This window comes from Lipotes vexillifer, unplaced genomic scaffold (assembly GCF_000442215.2).
Source record: "Lipotes vexillifer unplaced genomic scaffold, Lipotes_vexillifer_v1.1 scaffold1010, whole genome shotgun sequence".
Taxonomy (NCBI): domain Eukaryota; kingdom Metazoa; phylum Chordata; class Mammalia; order Artiodactyla; family Lipotidae; genus Lipotes; species Lipotes vexillifer.
Genome location: NW_006794157.1, coordinates 610401 through 624597, shown reverse-complemented (window position 1 = coordinate 624597; position 14197 = coordinate 610401). Strand labels below are relative to the sequence as shown.

The 14197-nt window shown below is 35.2% G+C and overlaps 1 protein-coding gene across 1 annotated transcript in view; it reads left to right on the top strand.

Annotated features, from left to right (window-relative positions):
* Positions 1–12855, top strand: part of SLC30A4 (solute carrier family 30 member 4) — a 25986-nt gene extending 13131 nt beyond the window's left edge. The window contains exons 4-8 of the mRNA XM_007467024.1: positions 8449–8602; positions 10067–10268; positions 10973–11078; positions 11861–11995; positions 12619–12855. Of these exons, the coding sequence (XP_007467086.1) occupies positions 8449–8602; positions 10067–10268; positions 10973–11078; positions 11861–11995; positions 12619–12773 (752 nt within the window). The 3' untranslated portion in view covers positions 12774–12855. The remainder of the gene's footprint in view (positions 1–8448; positions 8603–10066; positions 10269–10972; positions 11079–11860; positions 11996–12618) is intronic.
* Positions 12856–14197: the final 1342 nt, after the last annotated feature.

The following is a 14197-nucleotide window of genomic DNA, read 5'->3' as shown; positions in this document are numbered from 1 at the left end:
TAGGGAAAGGTTTGTTTACATGGGAAACATTTAGATAGTGTGCCTCTTATGACCTCTACTACCAAGACTTGAGAATTCAGGTCTTAAAGAACACTGCAGAAGGAATCCCCCCTAAGAAACTTCTGGTTTATTACTGTGTTGTTGAATTTGCTTTGTTTTAATGGCATGGGTGGTAGGACAGGAGTTGGTTTTTTCTTTGTTGATTTATTTTGTAAATATGTAAAACATGTCACAAAAGTCAAAAATTATTTTTTAAAAGATTTACTCAGAGAAGCCTCGCTTTCATTCTGTCCCCTCCAACCCATCCTCCTGCCCCACTCCTAATTAGCAATCATTTTAATTAGTTTCTGGCCTGTCCTTCCAGCATTTCCTTTTGAAAGTATAAGAAAATACATATATATGTTCATATCCTGTTCCCTGCCACCCTTTCTTATGCAAAGGCAGCAAACTGGAGGTGTGTGTCTGTGAATGAGAGTCAGATAGTAGTAGTACCATACCCTAAATTTTCTTTTTGTTTTCTCATAACACTTTATACATGCCTAATAGCAGTTATCACATTTTTATAGATATTTTTATGAAACAATGTCTCCTTCTAGACCATGAATTAAGTAGGGACAGGAACAGAAAATATTAAACTCCATGGGCCTGGCACTAATAAGTGCTGTATAAGGTATCATTAATCAAATTGTTGCATATTCAAGCTGAGTAAATATGGTTATGAAAACTGAAACAGATAATCTAGTATAGCTCATGATCCACAAATCATTTGTGTTTGGGTTAAATTAAACCAATTTCTAAACTGAGAGTAGGAGTATTTTTGAAATTTTGGGACTTGAAAACATTTATCTGTAATTCTGAATCTGTTTATGCTCACAAACTATAAAAAATTATTTGATCTGTAACATAGCTGGGTTATATAGCCTGGCTTATAGGTCCTTTGGACCAATTGAGAAACTAGTCAGAAGGGAATTTCTTCTTCCTTATCTCAGTCAGGGGCTGATCCTATTTGTTTTGGTACTTAACCTCTTTTAGAGTTTTGTGGTTAAATTGTCTTTGGTTCACATCTGAGATCTGCACTTTTACTAGCTGTATGACCTTTGGAAGAATGATTTAATCTAAGTATGGCTTTTTACTGTAAAATACGGATGATAATGTATAAGTTCCTAACATGGTACCTGGCACAGAGTAAATTCTCAGTAAAAGTTAGTTCCAGTCTTCTTTTCCTTCCCTCTTCTACCTGCCAGTTTATCATCTTACCCAGACTTTTTGTATCTCTCAAAATGCTCCATGCTCCAAAACTACCTGCCTTGCCCCCTCCCCCTAATCGGAATTCTTGTCCTCTTAGCAAAACTGTCTCAACTAGGTAGGAGGAGAATAAGATGATTCACCCTGATGATTAAATAACAATTTTTAAAGATGTGCTTTTTAACTCGGGTCTTTGGTAACATTTGGGACAATATAACAAAATTTATTTTAGCAAAAATCATTCAGTCAAGGTGAGAGAAAGGTAGTTTTAGATTTGAGGGGTAAGCCAAACTCGCTGTCCCAGGAGTCAGGTCCATTCTGTTGGTACTTTCTTTCCTTCATGTGAACTCAGAGATTGTGTAAAATCATTCAAGGTTTTTCTTTTTCTTTTTCTTCTTTCTTTATTACATTACACTGAGCTACAATGGCAGCTCTTTTGTGGGAAGAGGGAGAGCAGGGTAGGAACTATATGTGAGTTATTTTTAGATGCCTGGATTTATTTGACTTTGGGTATGTCTTCTTATTCTGGAAGCTACTAAAACTTAGAACTTCATGAAGCCACACTGTAGGAGAAATCCCACAAATCCTTAGGAAGAATAGCCTATGTCTTAGGGGACATGCTATTCTAAAGAGAACAGCCCAATCCCTTGCTTACTTTCTACTTTTATCTTTCTCTGTGGATTATGAGTGTAGTTGACTTTATTTATATGACTATTCCAGTTCTTGGGCTGAAGAGACTGCATGGATTAGATAAAGAGAGTGACCATGTGAAAGGACCGTAGTAAGCAGAGTTGTCCGTATTTGAAATAAAAAGCAAGATTTACTTTGGTAATAAAATCATCAGCCTAGGTTAATAATGAAGTGACAGTGCAGGGATCTTTAGTAGCAGTGTGTCATTCTACTGAACAAAGACCTTGGCAGATCTGACTAGATGATGGTTGTCCTGAGGTAGGTATATGGTTATAATGCTAGTTCTACGTAGTTTGTTATTTTTCTCCTGATACTTACTAAAGGAACAGAAAGTATTCAGCTAAAAACTCTCTTCCCCCATACGTGCAGCAAAAAAAAAAAACCCACAATTCTTCTCCCTAGTGATTCATTTTAACAACTTCCTCCCACCCCTGACAAGAGTTATGCCTATTAGTTATATTCACATCTTAGAGTTATTTCATATCACATGAACATCTATAGGAAAAGAATAGGTACATGCTAGAAATGGGAATTTTTACTGAGGCAGGAGTAAGACATGAGTGAGGTGGTCAACACTGGATAGCCAAAAGTCCACTTGAGCACACTGGGCACCTTGGGTGTGGGCTATAGGGAATGGTATGAAGGCAGGAAACAGGAGGTGATTCAGAGTAGGAGGTGAGAGGATCCAAAGACAAACTTTGCAGTTTAGCTTAGCATTCTGGTGGCAACAGTGGGCCCCTGAAATCCTATATGATGTCTTTATCCTGAGTGCATCCTCATCTGTGGATGAGGTGAAATTAAAATACTATCAGTAGTTTGGAGGTTCTAGGCAAATCCAGTACAGCCCACTGATTTCCTTCTTTTCTCCTTCCTATCTGCTTTTAGAAGAATGTAGAAAAGAGAAATAGCAAAAAGGAAGTAGAAGAGAGAATATGTCTCCACTTATCCTTCCCTATTCATTTTTATAGACCTCTGAAACCTGAACTTTAGATGTTTACTATGAGGCAATAGAAAGATAAGTGTTATATAATTTAAGGGAAATATACATTATTGGCATCATAGCATTAGCAAAGATAACAGTTATGATAGGCCAGTACATCTAGGCAGCACTCATAAAAAAAGCAAATATGCTTGTGTTGAGTGTGGTTTACATGGTTGAAGCAGGTTGTTATTCACTGAGTAGGTGCTCAAAAGTTACCTGTTGAATGAATGAGTAATGTTATAAGGTGGGGAGACAGGCAGTAGATATGTACATAAGCACAACATAATCATAAATTGTATTAAATGCTGTGAAGAGAAAGAATAAGGTACTATGATGGAGAGAGAATAACAGGATGTCAGAGAAGGACACAATATTCTTCATATGAACCTTGAAAACCTCTAGTTTTGGCAATTTATAGATGTGTTAAAATGTGCAATAAACATTTTTCATATTTTATCCTGTCAAAACTTGATGATCATCTGTGTTTTCTCCCATTTAATTTTTGCTCTTACTATTTATTAGCCATTCAAATCAAAACTGTTTATTCTGTGTATGCGAAATTCACGGTATATTTTGGTCTTTATTATATCATTGACTATAAACATTTGTTTATATTTCAGCTGAATAAAAAGACCCAAGTGATGTTATAACAAACAACACATATTCATTCATCTTACTCCATCCTCCAATGCTACAGTTCAGCCAGGTGGAGTGATATAATTATTTGTGTGTAGAATAAAACAGCAAAATATGTTAGAAATACTATAATAATAGGTTTCTAGAATTTCCATAAAAATCTATTTCAAGAGTTTTTCATTTATGCTAAATTTCCATTTAGTCAAGTTTGTCCAAAATGAATAGGGTAGTAACTTTCACAGAAATCCAGCGTTTCATTTATGAAAGTTCCTGGGTTTCCTTTAGAAAATGAAAAATCCACCTGTTGTGCACTCCTTTCATCTTGAAAATTTTTACTGTATGTTATGTGACCAGATACCAGCCCAGGGCAACAGGGCAAGAATGATAAGACTGGAGCAAGTCATAATTTGGTTGTTGATTGAAAGCTTCCTTCTCTCTTAAACGTTGTGGGAGAAAAAAAATCCTGCCTATATTTATCTGCATTCCATCATATTTAAAATACTATGAAAAAAATTCAAACACTAATTAGTTCTACTCATGATATTTCACCAAAGTTTAATTTATTCACAGTGAAAGAGCTTTTTGTTCGTTTTATCAGAATGATTATACAACTACTATTAGGAATTTTAGCTATATGGTATTACTGTGCCTTATACTTCTCAATTATAAATCTCAGCCCTAAAAATCTGCTTACAATTTTGAGGTTTTTTTGCTTTTGCATTTATCAGTATTCTGTTTAGAAGACATTTTGACAGGTCGTTAGAATAAAAAAATAACAGATGAATGTCTTTGCTTTTCACAAGGGAAACTAGATATGAGGCATATTCCTATTAATTGCTGAATAAGGCATATCTTTGATAACAGTATCCTAATATGTCATTTTGGGAATTTCTAGGAATCAGTTGAATTCCATTACTCTTAACTATGGGCAGGCATTAGGATCCTTTGTGCTACTTACATGGGTGAAAACTGTGTGGTGGAAAACTGAGTTTTCAGCTGCAGGGACCTAGGGCCTTCAAAGGGTGGGAATCCTCCTTGTCAAGAGCTTTGTTTATGCTTTAGTTTGACTTTCATTTTACTTTATTTTGAATGTGGTTTTGCCTTATCTGAGAGTTCACAAAAAGATCATTTTCAGTGTTTAGGAAAACTATCACTGGGATGTGGGTGTTGCCAGATTTAACTTGCTCTCTCTCTCTCTCTCAGGATGACAGTATGTCTGAAATATTGCAGGGGACATACTTATATGGAAAAAATCAGTTGTTTATCTGAAATGAAGATTTAACTGGGCATCCGCTATGTTATCTGGCAGACCTACTAGGGTAACAATATATCTTATCATCCAAACTAGGACACTTTTGAGAGTTAAATGGGACACTTTTAACAATTATGCCAGGATAACAGGCATAATTTGGAACTATCTGGGAAAACTGGAAAGTATGGCCAACCTAATTACAAGCGGTTTTGAAATTTTTAGTTATTGGTTTTAGATTTTCGTAAGCAATCAGATCTCTCTGTCATTAACTTGTATAGCTGTTAATCTTTATAAAGTATATTGCTTTATAATTTCATATTAAAAATTTGATTAAGTCACCTTTAGAACTATGGTGTCCTAATTGCTAGCTAGCTTCAAGCTTGACACAGGGTTAGGGTTCTCCTTTTATTTTTTTCAGAAGAGTTTGAGAAGGATTGATATTTTTTACATACCAATATTAAAGAGAATTAAAGTTCTCTTTCTTCACGAGTAAAATGAGGAGCCTACCATTAGTACATGAGATTTTACAGTTCAAAATTTTTAAATTATTTCTTCTTTCTTTATATTATTTATATACGTATATGTTGCCATCAGCAGTTATAACTTAAGACAAGAAATTCTGTGTGTTTTCAGTCTTATATTTGTCTTCTTTTTCTTTTTAATTTATGTGTTTTTTTGGTTTATTTTTTTTGGCTGCGTTGTGTCTTCGTTACTGCACACGGGCTTTCTCTATTTGCCGCAACCGGGGGCTGCTCTTTGTTGCGGTGCGCGGGCTTCTCGTTGCTGTGGTTTCTCTTTGTTGCGGAGCACAGGGTCTAGGCGCGCGGCCTCAGTAGTTGTGGCACGTGGGCTTAGTCGCTCTGCAGCATTTGGGATCTTTCCCAACCAGGGCTCCAACGCGTGTCTCCTGCATTGGCAGGCGGATTCTTAACCACTGCGCCACCAGGGAAGTCCCTATTTGGTTTAATTCTTTTCTTTTAACCTATTCTTGTTTTGGGGGATTTAGTAAATAATTATTGTTCATATTTAGCTTTACCTTCTTAATTGTATATATACCCCTTTCTCTTCCCTTGCTCAGCCTAACTTTAGTCTATAGATCCATCCATAAATATATGAGTACATGTTACATGCCAGCCTTTCTGCTGAATGCTACAGTAAATGTGATGTGGAATGTAACTTGGTTATATCCTTAGGGGCTTAGAGTCTAGACTTGATATTGTAGTCTCTCCACAGCTTTGTATATTTCAGTTGGGGTTTTTTCTCTATCTTCTTCAAGCCTGTGTCTCTTATGAAGTATGATAATTAGTATGTCAGGAATACATGAATCATGGTTTTGAATAGGAGTTGTATGGTTTTTGTCTTATTCCAGTACCTGTTGATGCACAGAATTTTATTAGGGTTTTGGCTACATTAATGAAATGTCTTTGGAAAAAAACTTTTTATTGCTAGATAGTTTTTCTGTGTTGTAATTTATGAGGTGGAATAAAAATGTATCATAGTCCAATACACTTGAACTGCCTTTAACCTTTGAGCAGTGAGTTGACCCAGATAACAATTTTCCAGATTGTTTTAACTTTTAACACTTAAAAGTTTAATATCTGGTTTCTTTAAAGAAAAAAAAAATTGTGAATTTTCTTGTTATTATTGTTTTGAGTGTCAACACTAGTTTTATATAATAATTATTTTTAAATGTACATTGCCCTATTTTTATTATTTTGGAAAGATATAAAATTATTTCTACTTCATACTCACATGGTAGAAAACTCACATGGTATAAAAGCATATATAGTGGGCTTCCCTGGTGGCGCAGTGCTTGAGAGTCCGCCTGCCGATGCAGGAGACGCGGGTTCGTGCCCCGTTTCGGGAGGATCCCACATGCCGCGGAGCGGCCGGGCCCGTGAGCCATGGCCACTGAGCCTGCGCATCCGGAGCCTGTGCTCCGCAAACGGGAGAGGCCACAACAGTGAGAGGCCCGCATAACGCAAGAAAAAAAAAAAAAAAAAAAAAAAAAGCATATATAGTGCAAAGTCATCCCTGTCTCCTAGCCACCCATTTTCCTCATAATCAGTTTTTATAAGTATTTTGTATATTCTTCCAGAGTTTGCATGTACAGATCATTATTTATATATTCTCTTTCTTCTTTTTGCACAAATGCTAACATACCATATATACTGTTGTGTAGTTTTCTTTTTTCACATAATACTGTAATTTGAAGATGACTCCTTATCAGAACATAAAGAGCCTACTGTTTTTTTCCAAGCTGCATAGTATTCCTTGTTACAAGGCCCCTACTAATCACTTTTTTAAATTGTTTTCACTTGTTTGCTATTATATACAATGTTTGATAAATAGCTTCATAACCTACCTCATTTTGCACATGTGCAGCTCAGTTGGCAAGAGTGTATATATCACTACTGGAAAAGGAATTCCTGAGTCAAAGTGCATTCATACATGCCTTAAAAAATGGGCTTGTTTTTCTTTAGTCTAAAGGTAAATGTGTTTATAGTAAAAACTTAAAACTTTTCAAGCGTTACCAAAAAGAATAAAGTGAAAAATAAATTCCCCAAACTCTTAGTCTCACTTCCCAGGTATAACATTTTCTCGTCTATCTTTCTTGTGATTATCAATTTGCCTGATTTATTTTCTTTCTTTTAAATATAAATGAACCAACAAGGACCTACTGTATAGCGCAGGGAACTATACTCAATATTTTGTAATAGCTTATAATGGAAGAGAATCTGAAGAAGAATCTATATATATCACTCTACTGTACACCTGAAACTAACATGACATTGTAAATCAACTATACTTCAATTTTTTTAAAATACATATTTATATATATGACTCTATAGTATCCCATTATATGTATATACCATAATTTATCCATTAAGTTCCTCATTGGTGGGCATTTAAGATGTCTCCAGATCGTTTTTTATACTACAGACAAAGCTACAGTAAAATACCTTGTAGATATCTTTGCATACATTTGGATGTGTTTCTACTGGATAGATTTTTAGAATATAAGGAATATATGCATTTTAAAATTTTATTAGTTTTACTAACTGCTCTCCAAAAAGATAGTTCTATTTTATACTTCCACCAGTATATCCTTGCTAACTATGGCTGTTATCAAACTTTTTAATCTTTGCCCATTTAGTAAGGGGCAAAAAGGAATTCTTATTTGAATTTCTTGTATTATGATTGATTTTGATCAATTGGCCATTTCTGTTTATTTTCTGTGTATTACTATTTGTGTCCTTTACCCATTTTTCTTATGGGTTCACTTTTTTATTGATTTGTAAGTATACTCGTCTATGGGGAAATTAGCCTGTGGTCAAGTATGTTACAAATTTTTTTCTCAGTTTTTTCATTTTTTTATCATGCATATAGTCTGTAAATATACATAATTTGACCCTAAAGAGATGAGGAGGAGGCGGGGAGTGGTGGGAGTGAATTACTGGAGGATCCAAAGCAAACTACTAATCACTTTTTAAGTAGGAAGAATAATATGACGAAAATAATGTAGTGCTTTTACCTCCTTAGAGGAAAGAAGATATAAGTAAGAGATTGTACAGTATTTCGTATATATGAAGTATAATGACCATTCTGCAAATATATTTATCTTTTATATTTTTCCCTCCAGAGGTATTGTCAGCTATGATTAGTGTGCTGTTGGTGTATTTACTTATGGGATTCCTCCTATATGAAGCTGTCCAAAGAACTATCCATATGAAATATGAAATAAATGGAGATATAATGCTCATTACCGCAGCTGTTGGAGTTGCAGTTAATATGATGTAAGCTCTATTTTTAAAAAAATTTTAATAGGCTTTATTTTTTAAAGCAATTTTAGATTCACAGCAAACTTGTGTGGAAGGCACAGAGCTTTCCTATATATACCCTGCCCCCCCACACATGCATAGCCTCCCTGGTTATCATATCCCCCACCAGAGTGGTACAGTTGTTACAAACCATGAGCCTACACTGACACATCATTATAGCACAGAGTCCGTAGTTCACTTGAAGGTTCTCTCTTGGTGTTAAACTCATTCTATGAGTTTGGACAAATTTATAATGACATGTATCCACCATTATAGTATCATATACCCTATATTGTTTTCACATTAATATTTTCAAGTACTGTGAACTTAGAGACTATTTTGTATGCATTCGGTAGCCTGCAGTGATATTTTAATGTATTTTAAAGTTATGTAGTACATTAATTTTTCTTCTAAATGTTAATAAAACACTATTGGAATTACAAATTTCTCATGGGTTTGATCAGGTATACTGAAGTTTGCCTAACAATCAGGAATTTAAGTAGGACAAAGTTTTTTTTAACTTTTATAATATTTTTATTTTAATAAGATTTTTTTGTAACTACCAACTTTTTTTCCTAAAAACTACAAAATCTTTAAGTTACATACTAATCATTTGGACCAGGGGTCAGTAAACTTTTTATGTAAAGGGTCAGATAATAAATATTTTAGTCTTTGAGAGCCATACAGCCTCTTTGGCAGCTACTTAACTTTGTGGCTACAGAACAAAAGCACCCACATTCAGTATGTAAACAAATGAGCATGGCTGTGTTCCAATAATACTTTATTTACAAAAAAAAACTACTTATAAAAACAGGCAGTGAGCCAACTATAGTCTACAGACCATGGTTTGCCAATCCCTGCACTAGAGGCCTCCATTAATACTTAGAATAAAATCAAAAGTTTTTACCATAGCCACCCCTCCAACTTATCTCCCAACATTCTTGCTCACTTTATTCTAGCCACCATGGCTGTCTTGCTTTTTTAAGCACATACACATACAGTACATTTTCATCTTAGGGCCTTCGCCCTGGTGTTCCTTCTGCCTAGAACACTCTTCCACCACCATTTGCTTCCGGACTTCATTCAAGTCTCTACTCAGAATCTTAGTGAGGCCTTTTCTGATCACTCTCCATCACTCTCCACCTCCTTGCAATGCTTTACTTTTCTTCAAAGCATTCGCATTGCCCACCAGTACGTTGTGTATTTATTTGTTAATTCTCTGCTCTCTCTACTAGAACATAAGTTCCATAGGGGTAGGGATATGTCTGACTTACCACTGTTTTGACCCCAACACCTAGAACAGTACCTGATACATAATAGGTGCTCAAATATTTATTAAATGAATGAGTTCCATGTTGCCTCATTAGTGTCTGATTAGTAACAAATATTTCTGTCAATAATATTAGGAAGAATAATAATCTTTTCTTTTATTTTTAACAGAATGGGGTTGCTATTGAACCAATCTGGTCACCATCATGCCCATTCCCACTCCCTGCCTTCAGATTCTCCTACCACAGGTTCTAGATGTGGACAGAGCCATGGGCAGGATAGCTTGGCAGTGAGAGCTGCATTTGTACATGCCTTGGGGGATCTGGTACAGAGTGTTGGTGTGCTAATAGCTGCATACATCATACGATTCAAGGTAACATGATTGCTAGTTTTTTTATTTTAAAATATATATTTAATTTCAACATTAAAACTAAAGGTGACTGTCTTATCAGTATACTAGACACCAGTGCCAGTCCTATTCATTTTGCATGCATACTTGAACTATCAGTATATCTCTTTTATTAGCACCAAACACAATAGTATCAACCTCATGGGGTAACTTATCTGTTGGCTTTGGTGGTGCCTTCACTGAAGAACTCAATTCTAAGCCTTGTCACTCAACTGCTAGGTACTGGAATGTGCACTGGAGTGGAAATCCAGAGATCTGAGTTCTAGCCTTGGCTCTGCCTTTAATGCTTTGACCTTGAGCAGGTCCCTCAACTCTAAACTTGAGTTCCCTCCTCTTTAATATGAGGGGCTTAGACCAGATGGATGGCTGCTAAAACTCCTTCCAGCTCTGATAGTCTATGGTTCTGGGTGGAAGATTTAGAGAAAGCACAGAGGAAAACAGTGGAAAAAATGACTAAACTTCTGGAAATACAATAGGTTTCACAAAGAAAGGCATTTAAACAGTCTAGGAAAGAGTGAAGACGTTCCTCAATTGGCATTATCCAAGTTTTAAAAGATGTGCTCCAGTCCTGCTAAAGAACAGGGGACAGAGTATGCCTTACTTTGCTTTGCAGACTGTTTTATGACTGTCTGTATTTAATCACGCAATTTTGATCTGTCATTTTTCAGCCAGAATACAAGATTGCTGATCCCATCTGTACATATGTGTTTTCATTACTTGTGGCTTTTACAACCTTTCGAATCGTATGGGACACAGTAGTTATAATACTAGAAGGTAAGATCTCTAGTATCCCCACTGTGGGTTTATTATTTCCCTAAATCAGATTGGGGCTGTTGGTGGGGGGCAGGAATACTCCAGGGTAGGAGCCATGTCTTTCTTTTTACTGATACTTATTAGTCTATAATACCACCTTACATGTATAAAACATGTGAGAGTCAATGCACTCTCCCATCTATTACCCATTTGATCCTTATAATAGCCAAGAAAAGTAGGCAAGGCAGACATTATTATTCCAATTAACCAACAAGAAAATTGAGACTCAAGAGAGGTAACATAACTTCATTAAGGCCATGCTGCTAATAAACTGTGGACCTAGGACAAGAATGCAGCTCATGATTCTTAATACAGTTATGTTTAGTAATTTATTTATTAAGTCTGTAATTCCCATTTAACTTGCTATTCTACTTCCAACATCCCTGCCTTACGGATATTAAGTATAAGCATTTAACTATAAGTTCTCAGAAGTAGGTTTATCTTTATTGTATGTTCGTTTTTCTTTTTTGTCTATCCTAGCTTGTTTATTAGATGAAGTCGTCTGGTTTGAGTGACATTTCTTTTTAGTGAGAATGAACATTTTTTAAGTATTTATTAACCTCTTGTATATATCCTGCTATATGTGTGCATAGTTTATCTTAAAGTTTTAATATATTTTAAAGTGTTCATTTAAACTGAATTTGGTAAAGCCATTTGGTTTCTTTTTAAAAAAATGTCCTATTAGTAATATATAAATTTTTTCTCAAAATAACCTTTACTTATAAATGATACATTCTGAATAGGTGTACCAAGCCATTTGAATGTAGACTATATCAAAGAAGCTTTGATGAAAATAGAAGATGTATATTCAGTGGAAGATTTAAATATCTGGTCTCTCACTTCAGGAAAACCTACTGCCATAGTACACATACAGCTAAGTATGTTGCTGACGGTGAATGCTGGGGTTGGTGGACTTCTATCTTTGGAATTAAACATCTGTGCTTATGATTAAATAGGAGGACTTTTCTGATGGAAAGATATGTTTTAAGGGAAGGGTGAGGCTCTTCAAAACGTGAGTTGCAGGTCAATTTATTGTTGGCAGAGCAATCATTTTCGATCTCTTTGATGAGATATTACAAATTGATTTTTTGCCTTCAGATAAAAGGCACAAAGTATATTTACCATGTTTTTTCTATATAAGAAAAGCTAAACTGTATGTTTTTATTTCTTTAAATCATTTCACAGATTGATGCTTTTTATTTTTTTATCAAAATAATACATGCATATGGTTTATTTTAAAAACTGCAAAAGATGAAAGACTTGTAATTGATGTCTAGTATTTTTTCTCTACCCAAGAGTGGAATAGAGAGATTGGAATAATGAGAAGTCATTCTGGCTTTGTAAACTGAAATACTTCTCTAACAGAATAGCTTCAAGAGGGTAGAAATCAAACTAATAAAAATCTGTTCACAGTATAGTAAGATTGTTTTTGCCCTTTGTCTTGTTCACTAATGTGTAACTGTATACAATGAATAGTAATGATATTTTCTTGACCTTGCAGTTCCTGGAAGTTCATCTAAATGGGAGGAAGTACAGTCCAAAGCAAAGCATTTATTATTGAACACGTTTGGCATGTATAAATGTACTATTCAGCTTCAGAGTTATAGGCAAGAAGTGGACAGAACTTGTGCAAACTGTCAGAGTTCCAGTCCCTAATTGTATTCATTTTGGAGACTACCGCCTTATTTATCCTGCAGTCACAGATGTAAGAGCAATAAATGCACACCTAAATGAGAAATGGAATCCCTGACAGCTGTGTCAGTATCAAGCACCGGTCTCTCAAAACAGTCACTGTAGCCTGACAGTGCTACTTTCTGTTTAATGGCAAAATGAGACTTCACCATGATTTTCAGATGAAGATGTTTCTAAAACACTGTTTACAGAATGAGACATGACTCTACAGATACCTCATAGAAGACAATCCAAGACCGTACTTCATTAATTATGACAGTACATGTCTTAAAGGAAGCATCAAGAATTCAGTATTTGCATTTAAAAATCCTTTTTAAAGGCCATTTTATATCAAGCCAGTGCTGGAAAACTGAATTTTTTTATTATGTAATCTTGAACCCAGCTTCTGGAATTTGACACCCAGCTCTCTTTTTACCAAAATTATTTCTCAGCAGATTTCAGAAAGTACTACTAATTATCCAGAGAGTGGAATAAGCATGTATTCCTAGAGTTTCAGAAATGTTTGATTTCACAAATAAGTCTTAATCTTACTGTTAACAATTTGTAATCGACTTTTTCCAGACGTTACAGGGTTTTGAATCTCAAAGTTAGCATTTTTGGTTATTTGTAACCTTATCAGAACCAAATCTTTACATATTGTGGTCACTGTCATTAAATTGTTTAGGAAATATTTTCAATATTATTCTGAATAGCAGAAGTTAATCATAAACTCAAATTGCTATATGATAATTTAAAACAAAATATAGGAGTGAGGATGGGGTTTCAGATTTAAGTCTTCCCGAAATCACTTGTTGTTCATGGAATTACTTTAAGAACAGCAAGAGACTGCAAAAGGTAAACAATGATCCTCTGTCCTTTTAAGAACTGTCTTACCTTTTGTACAGAAAGTTTGCTTGGTACCTTGCTTCCTTCCTGCTTCAATACCAGTTAATCTGTGTGAGCCCTTTCAGGGTAAAACTCTGGGAAGCTAAGGTTCAGTGTGCCCTTCACCTCTCATGTGTAGATTAACCACATTCCTCCAGAGAATTTTGGCTGGATGATGTGGGTTAGGGATTCTCCATGGACTCCAGAAACCCTAGGATGTAATTTTGAAGTTTTCCCAATAATAATACCATAACATAAACTCCCAGAGGGATTGGGGCAAGATATTACTCTGAGAAAACAAAATTTTCAAGGGTTTTTGACCTTGTGTGTGTGTTTTTTAAAGCAGGGAAATGGGGATGGACATGAAATCTGTGTTGTAGGGAGGCTAAGCATAAAAGTTTTCAGAGCGAATGCAACTAATTGGTAACAATTGTGTTAAAGAGGCAGCTGTGAATATTCATGTTTCATTTTGCAACTGTTGGTTTTGAGATTATCTTTATGCACATTAGAAATCCATTTTCAAG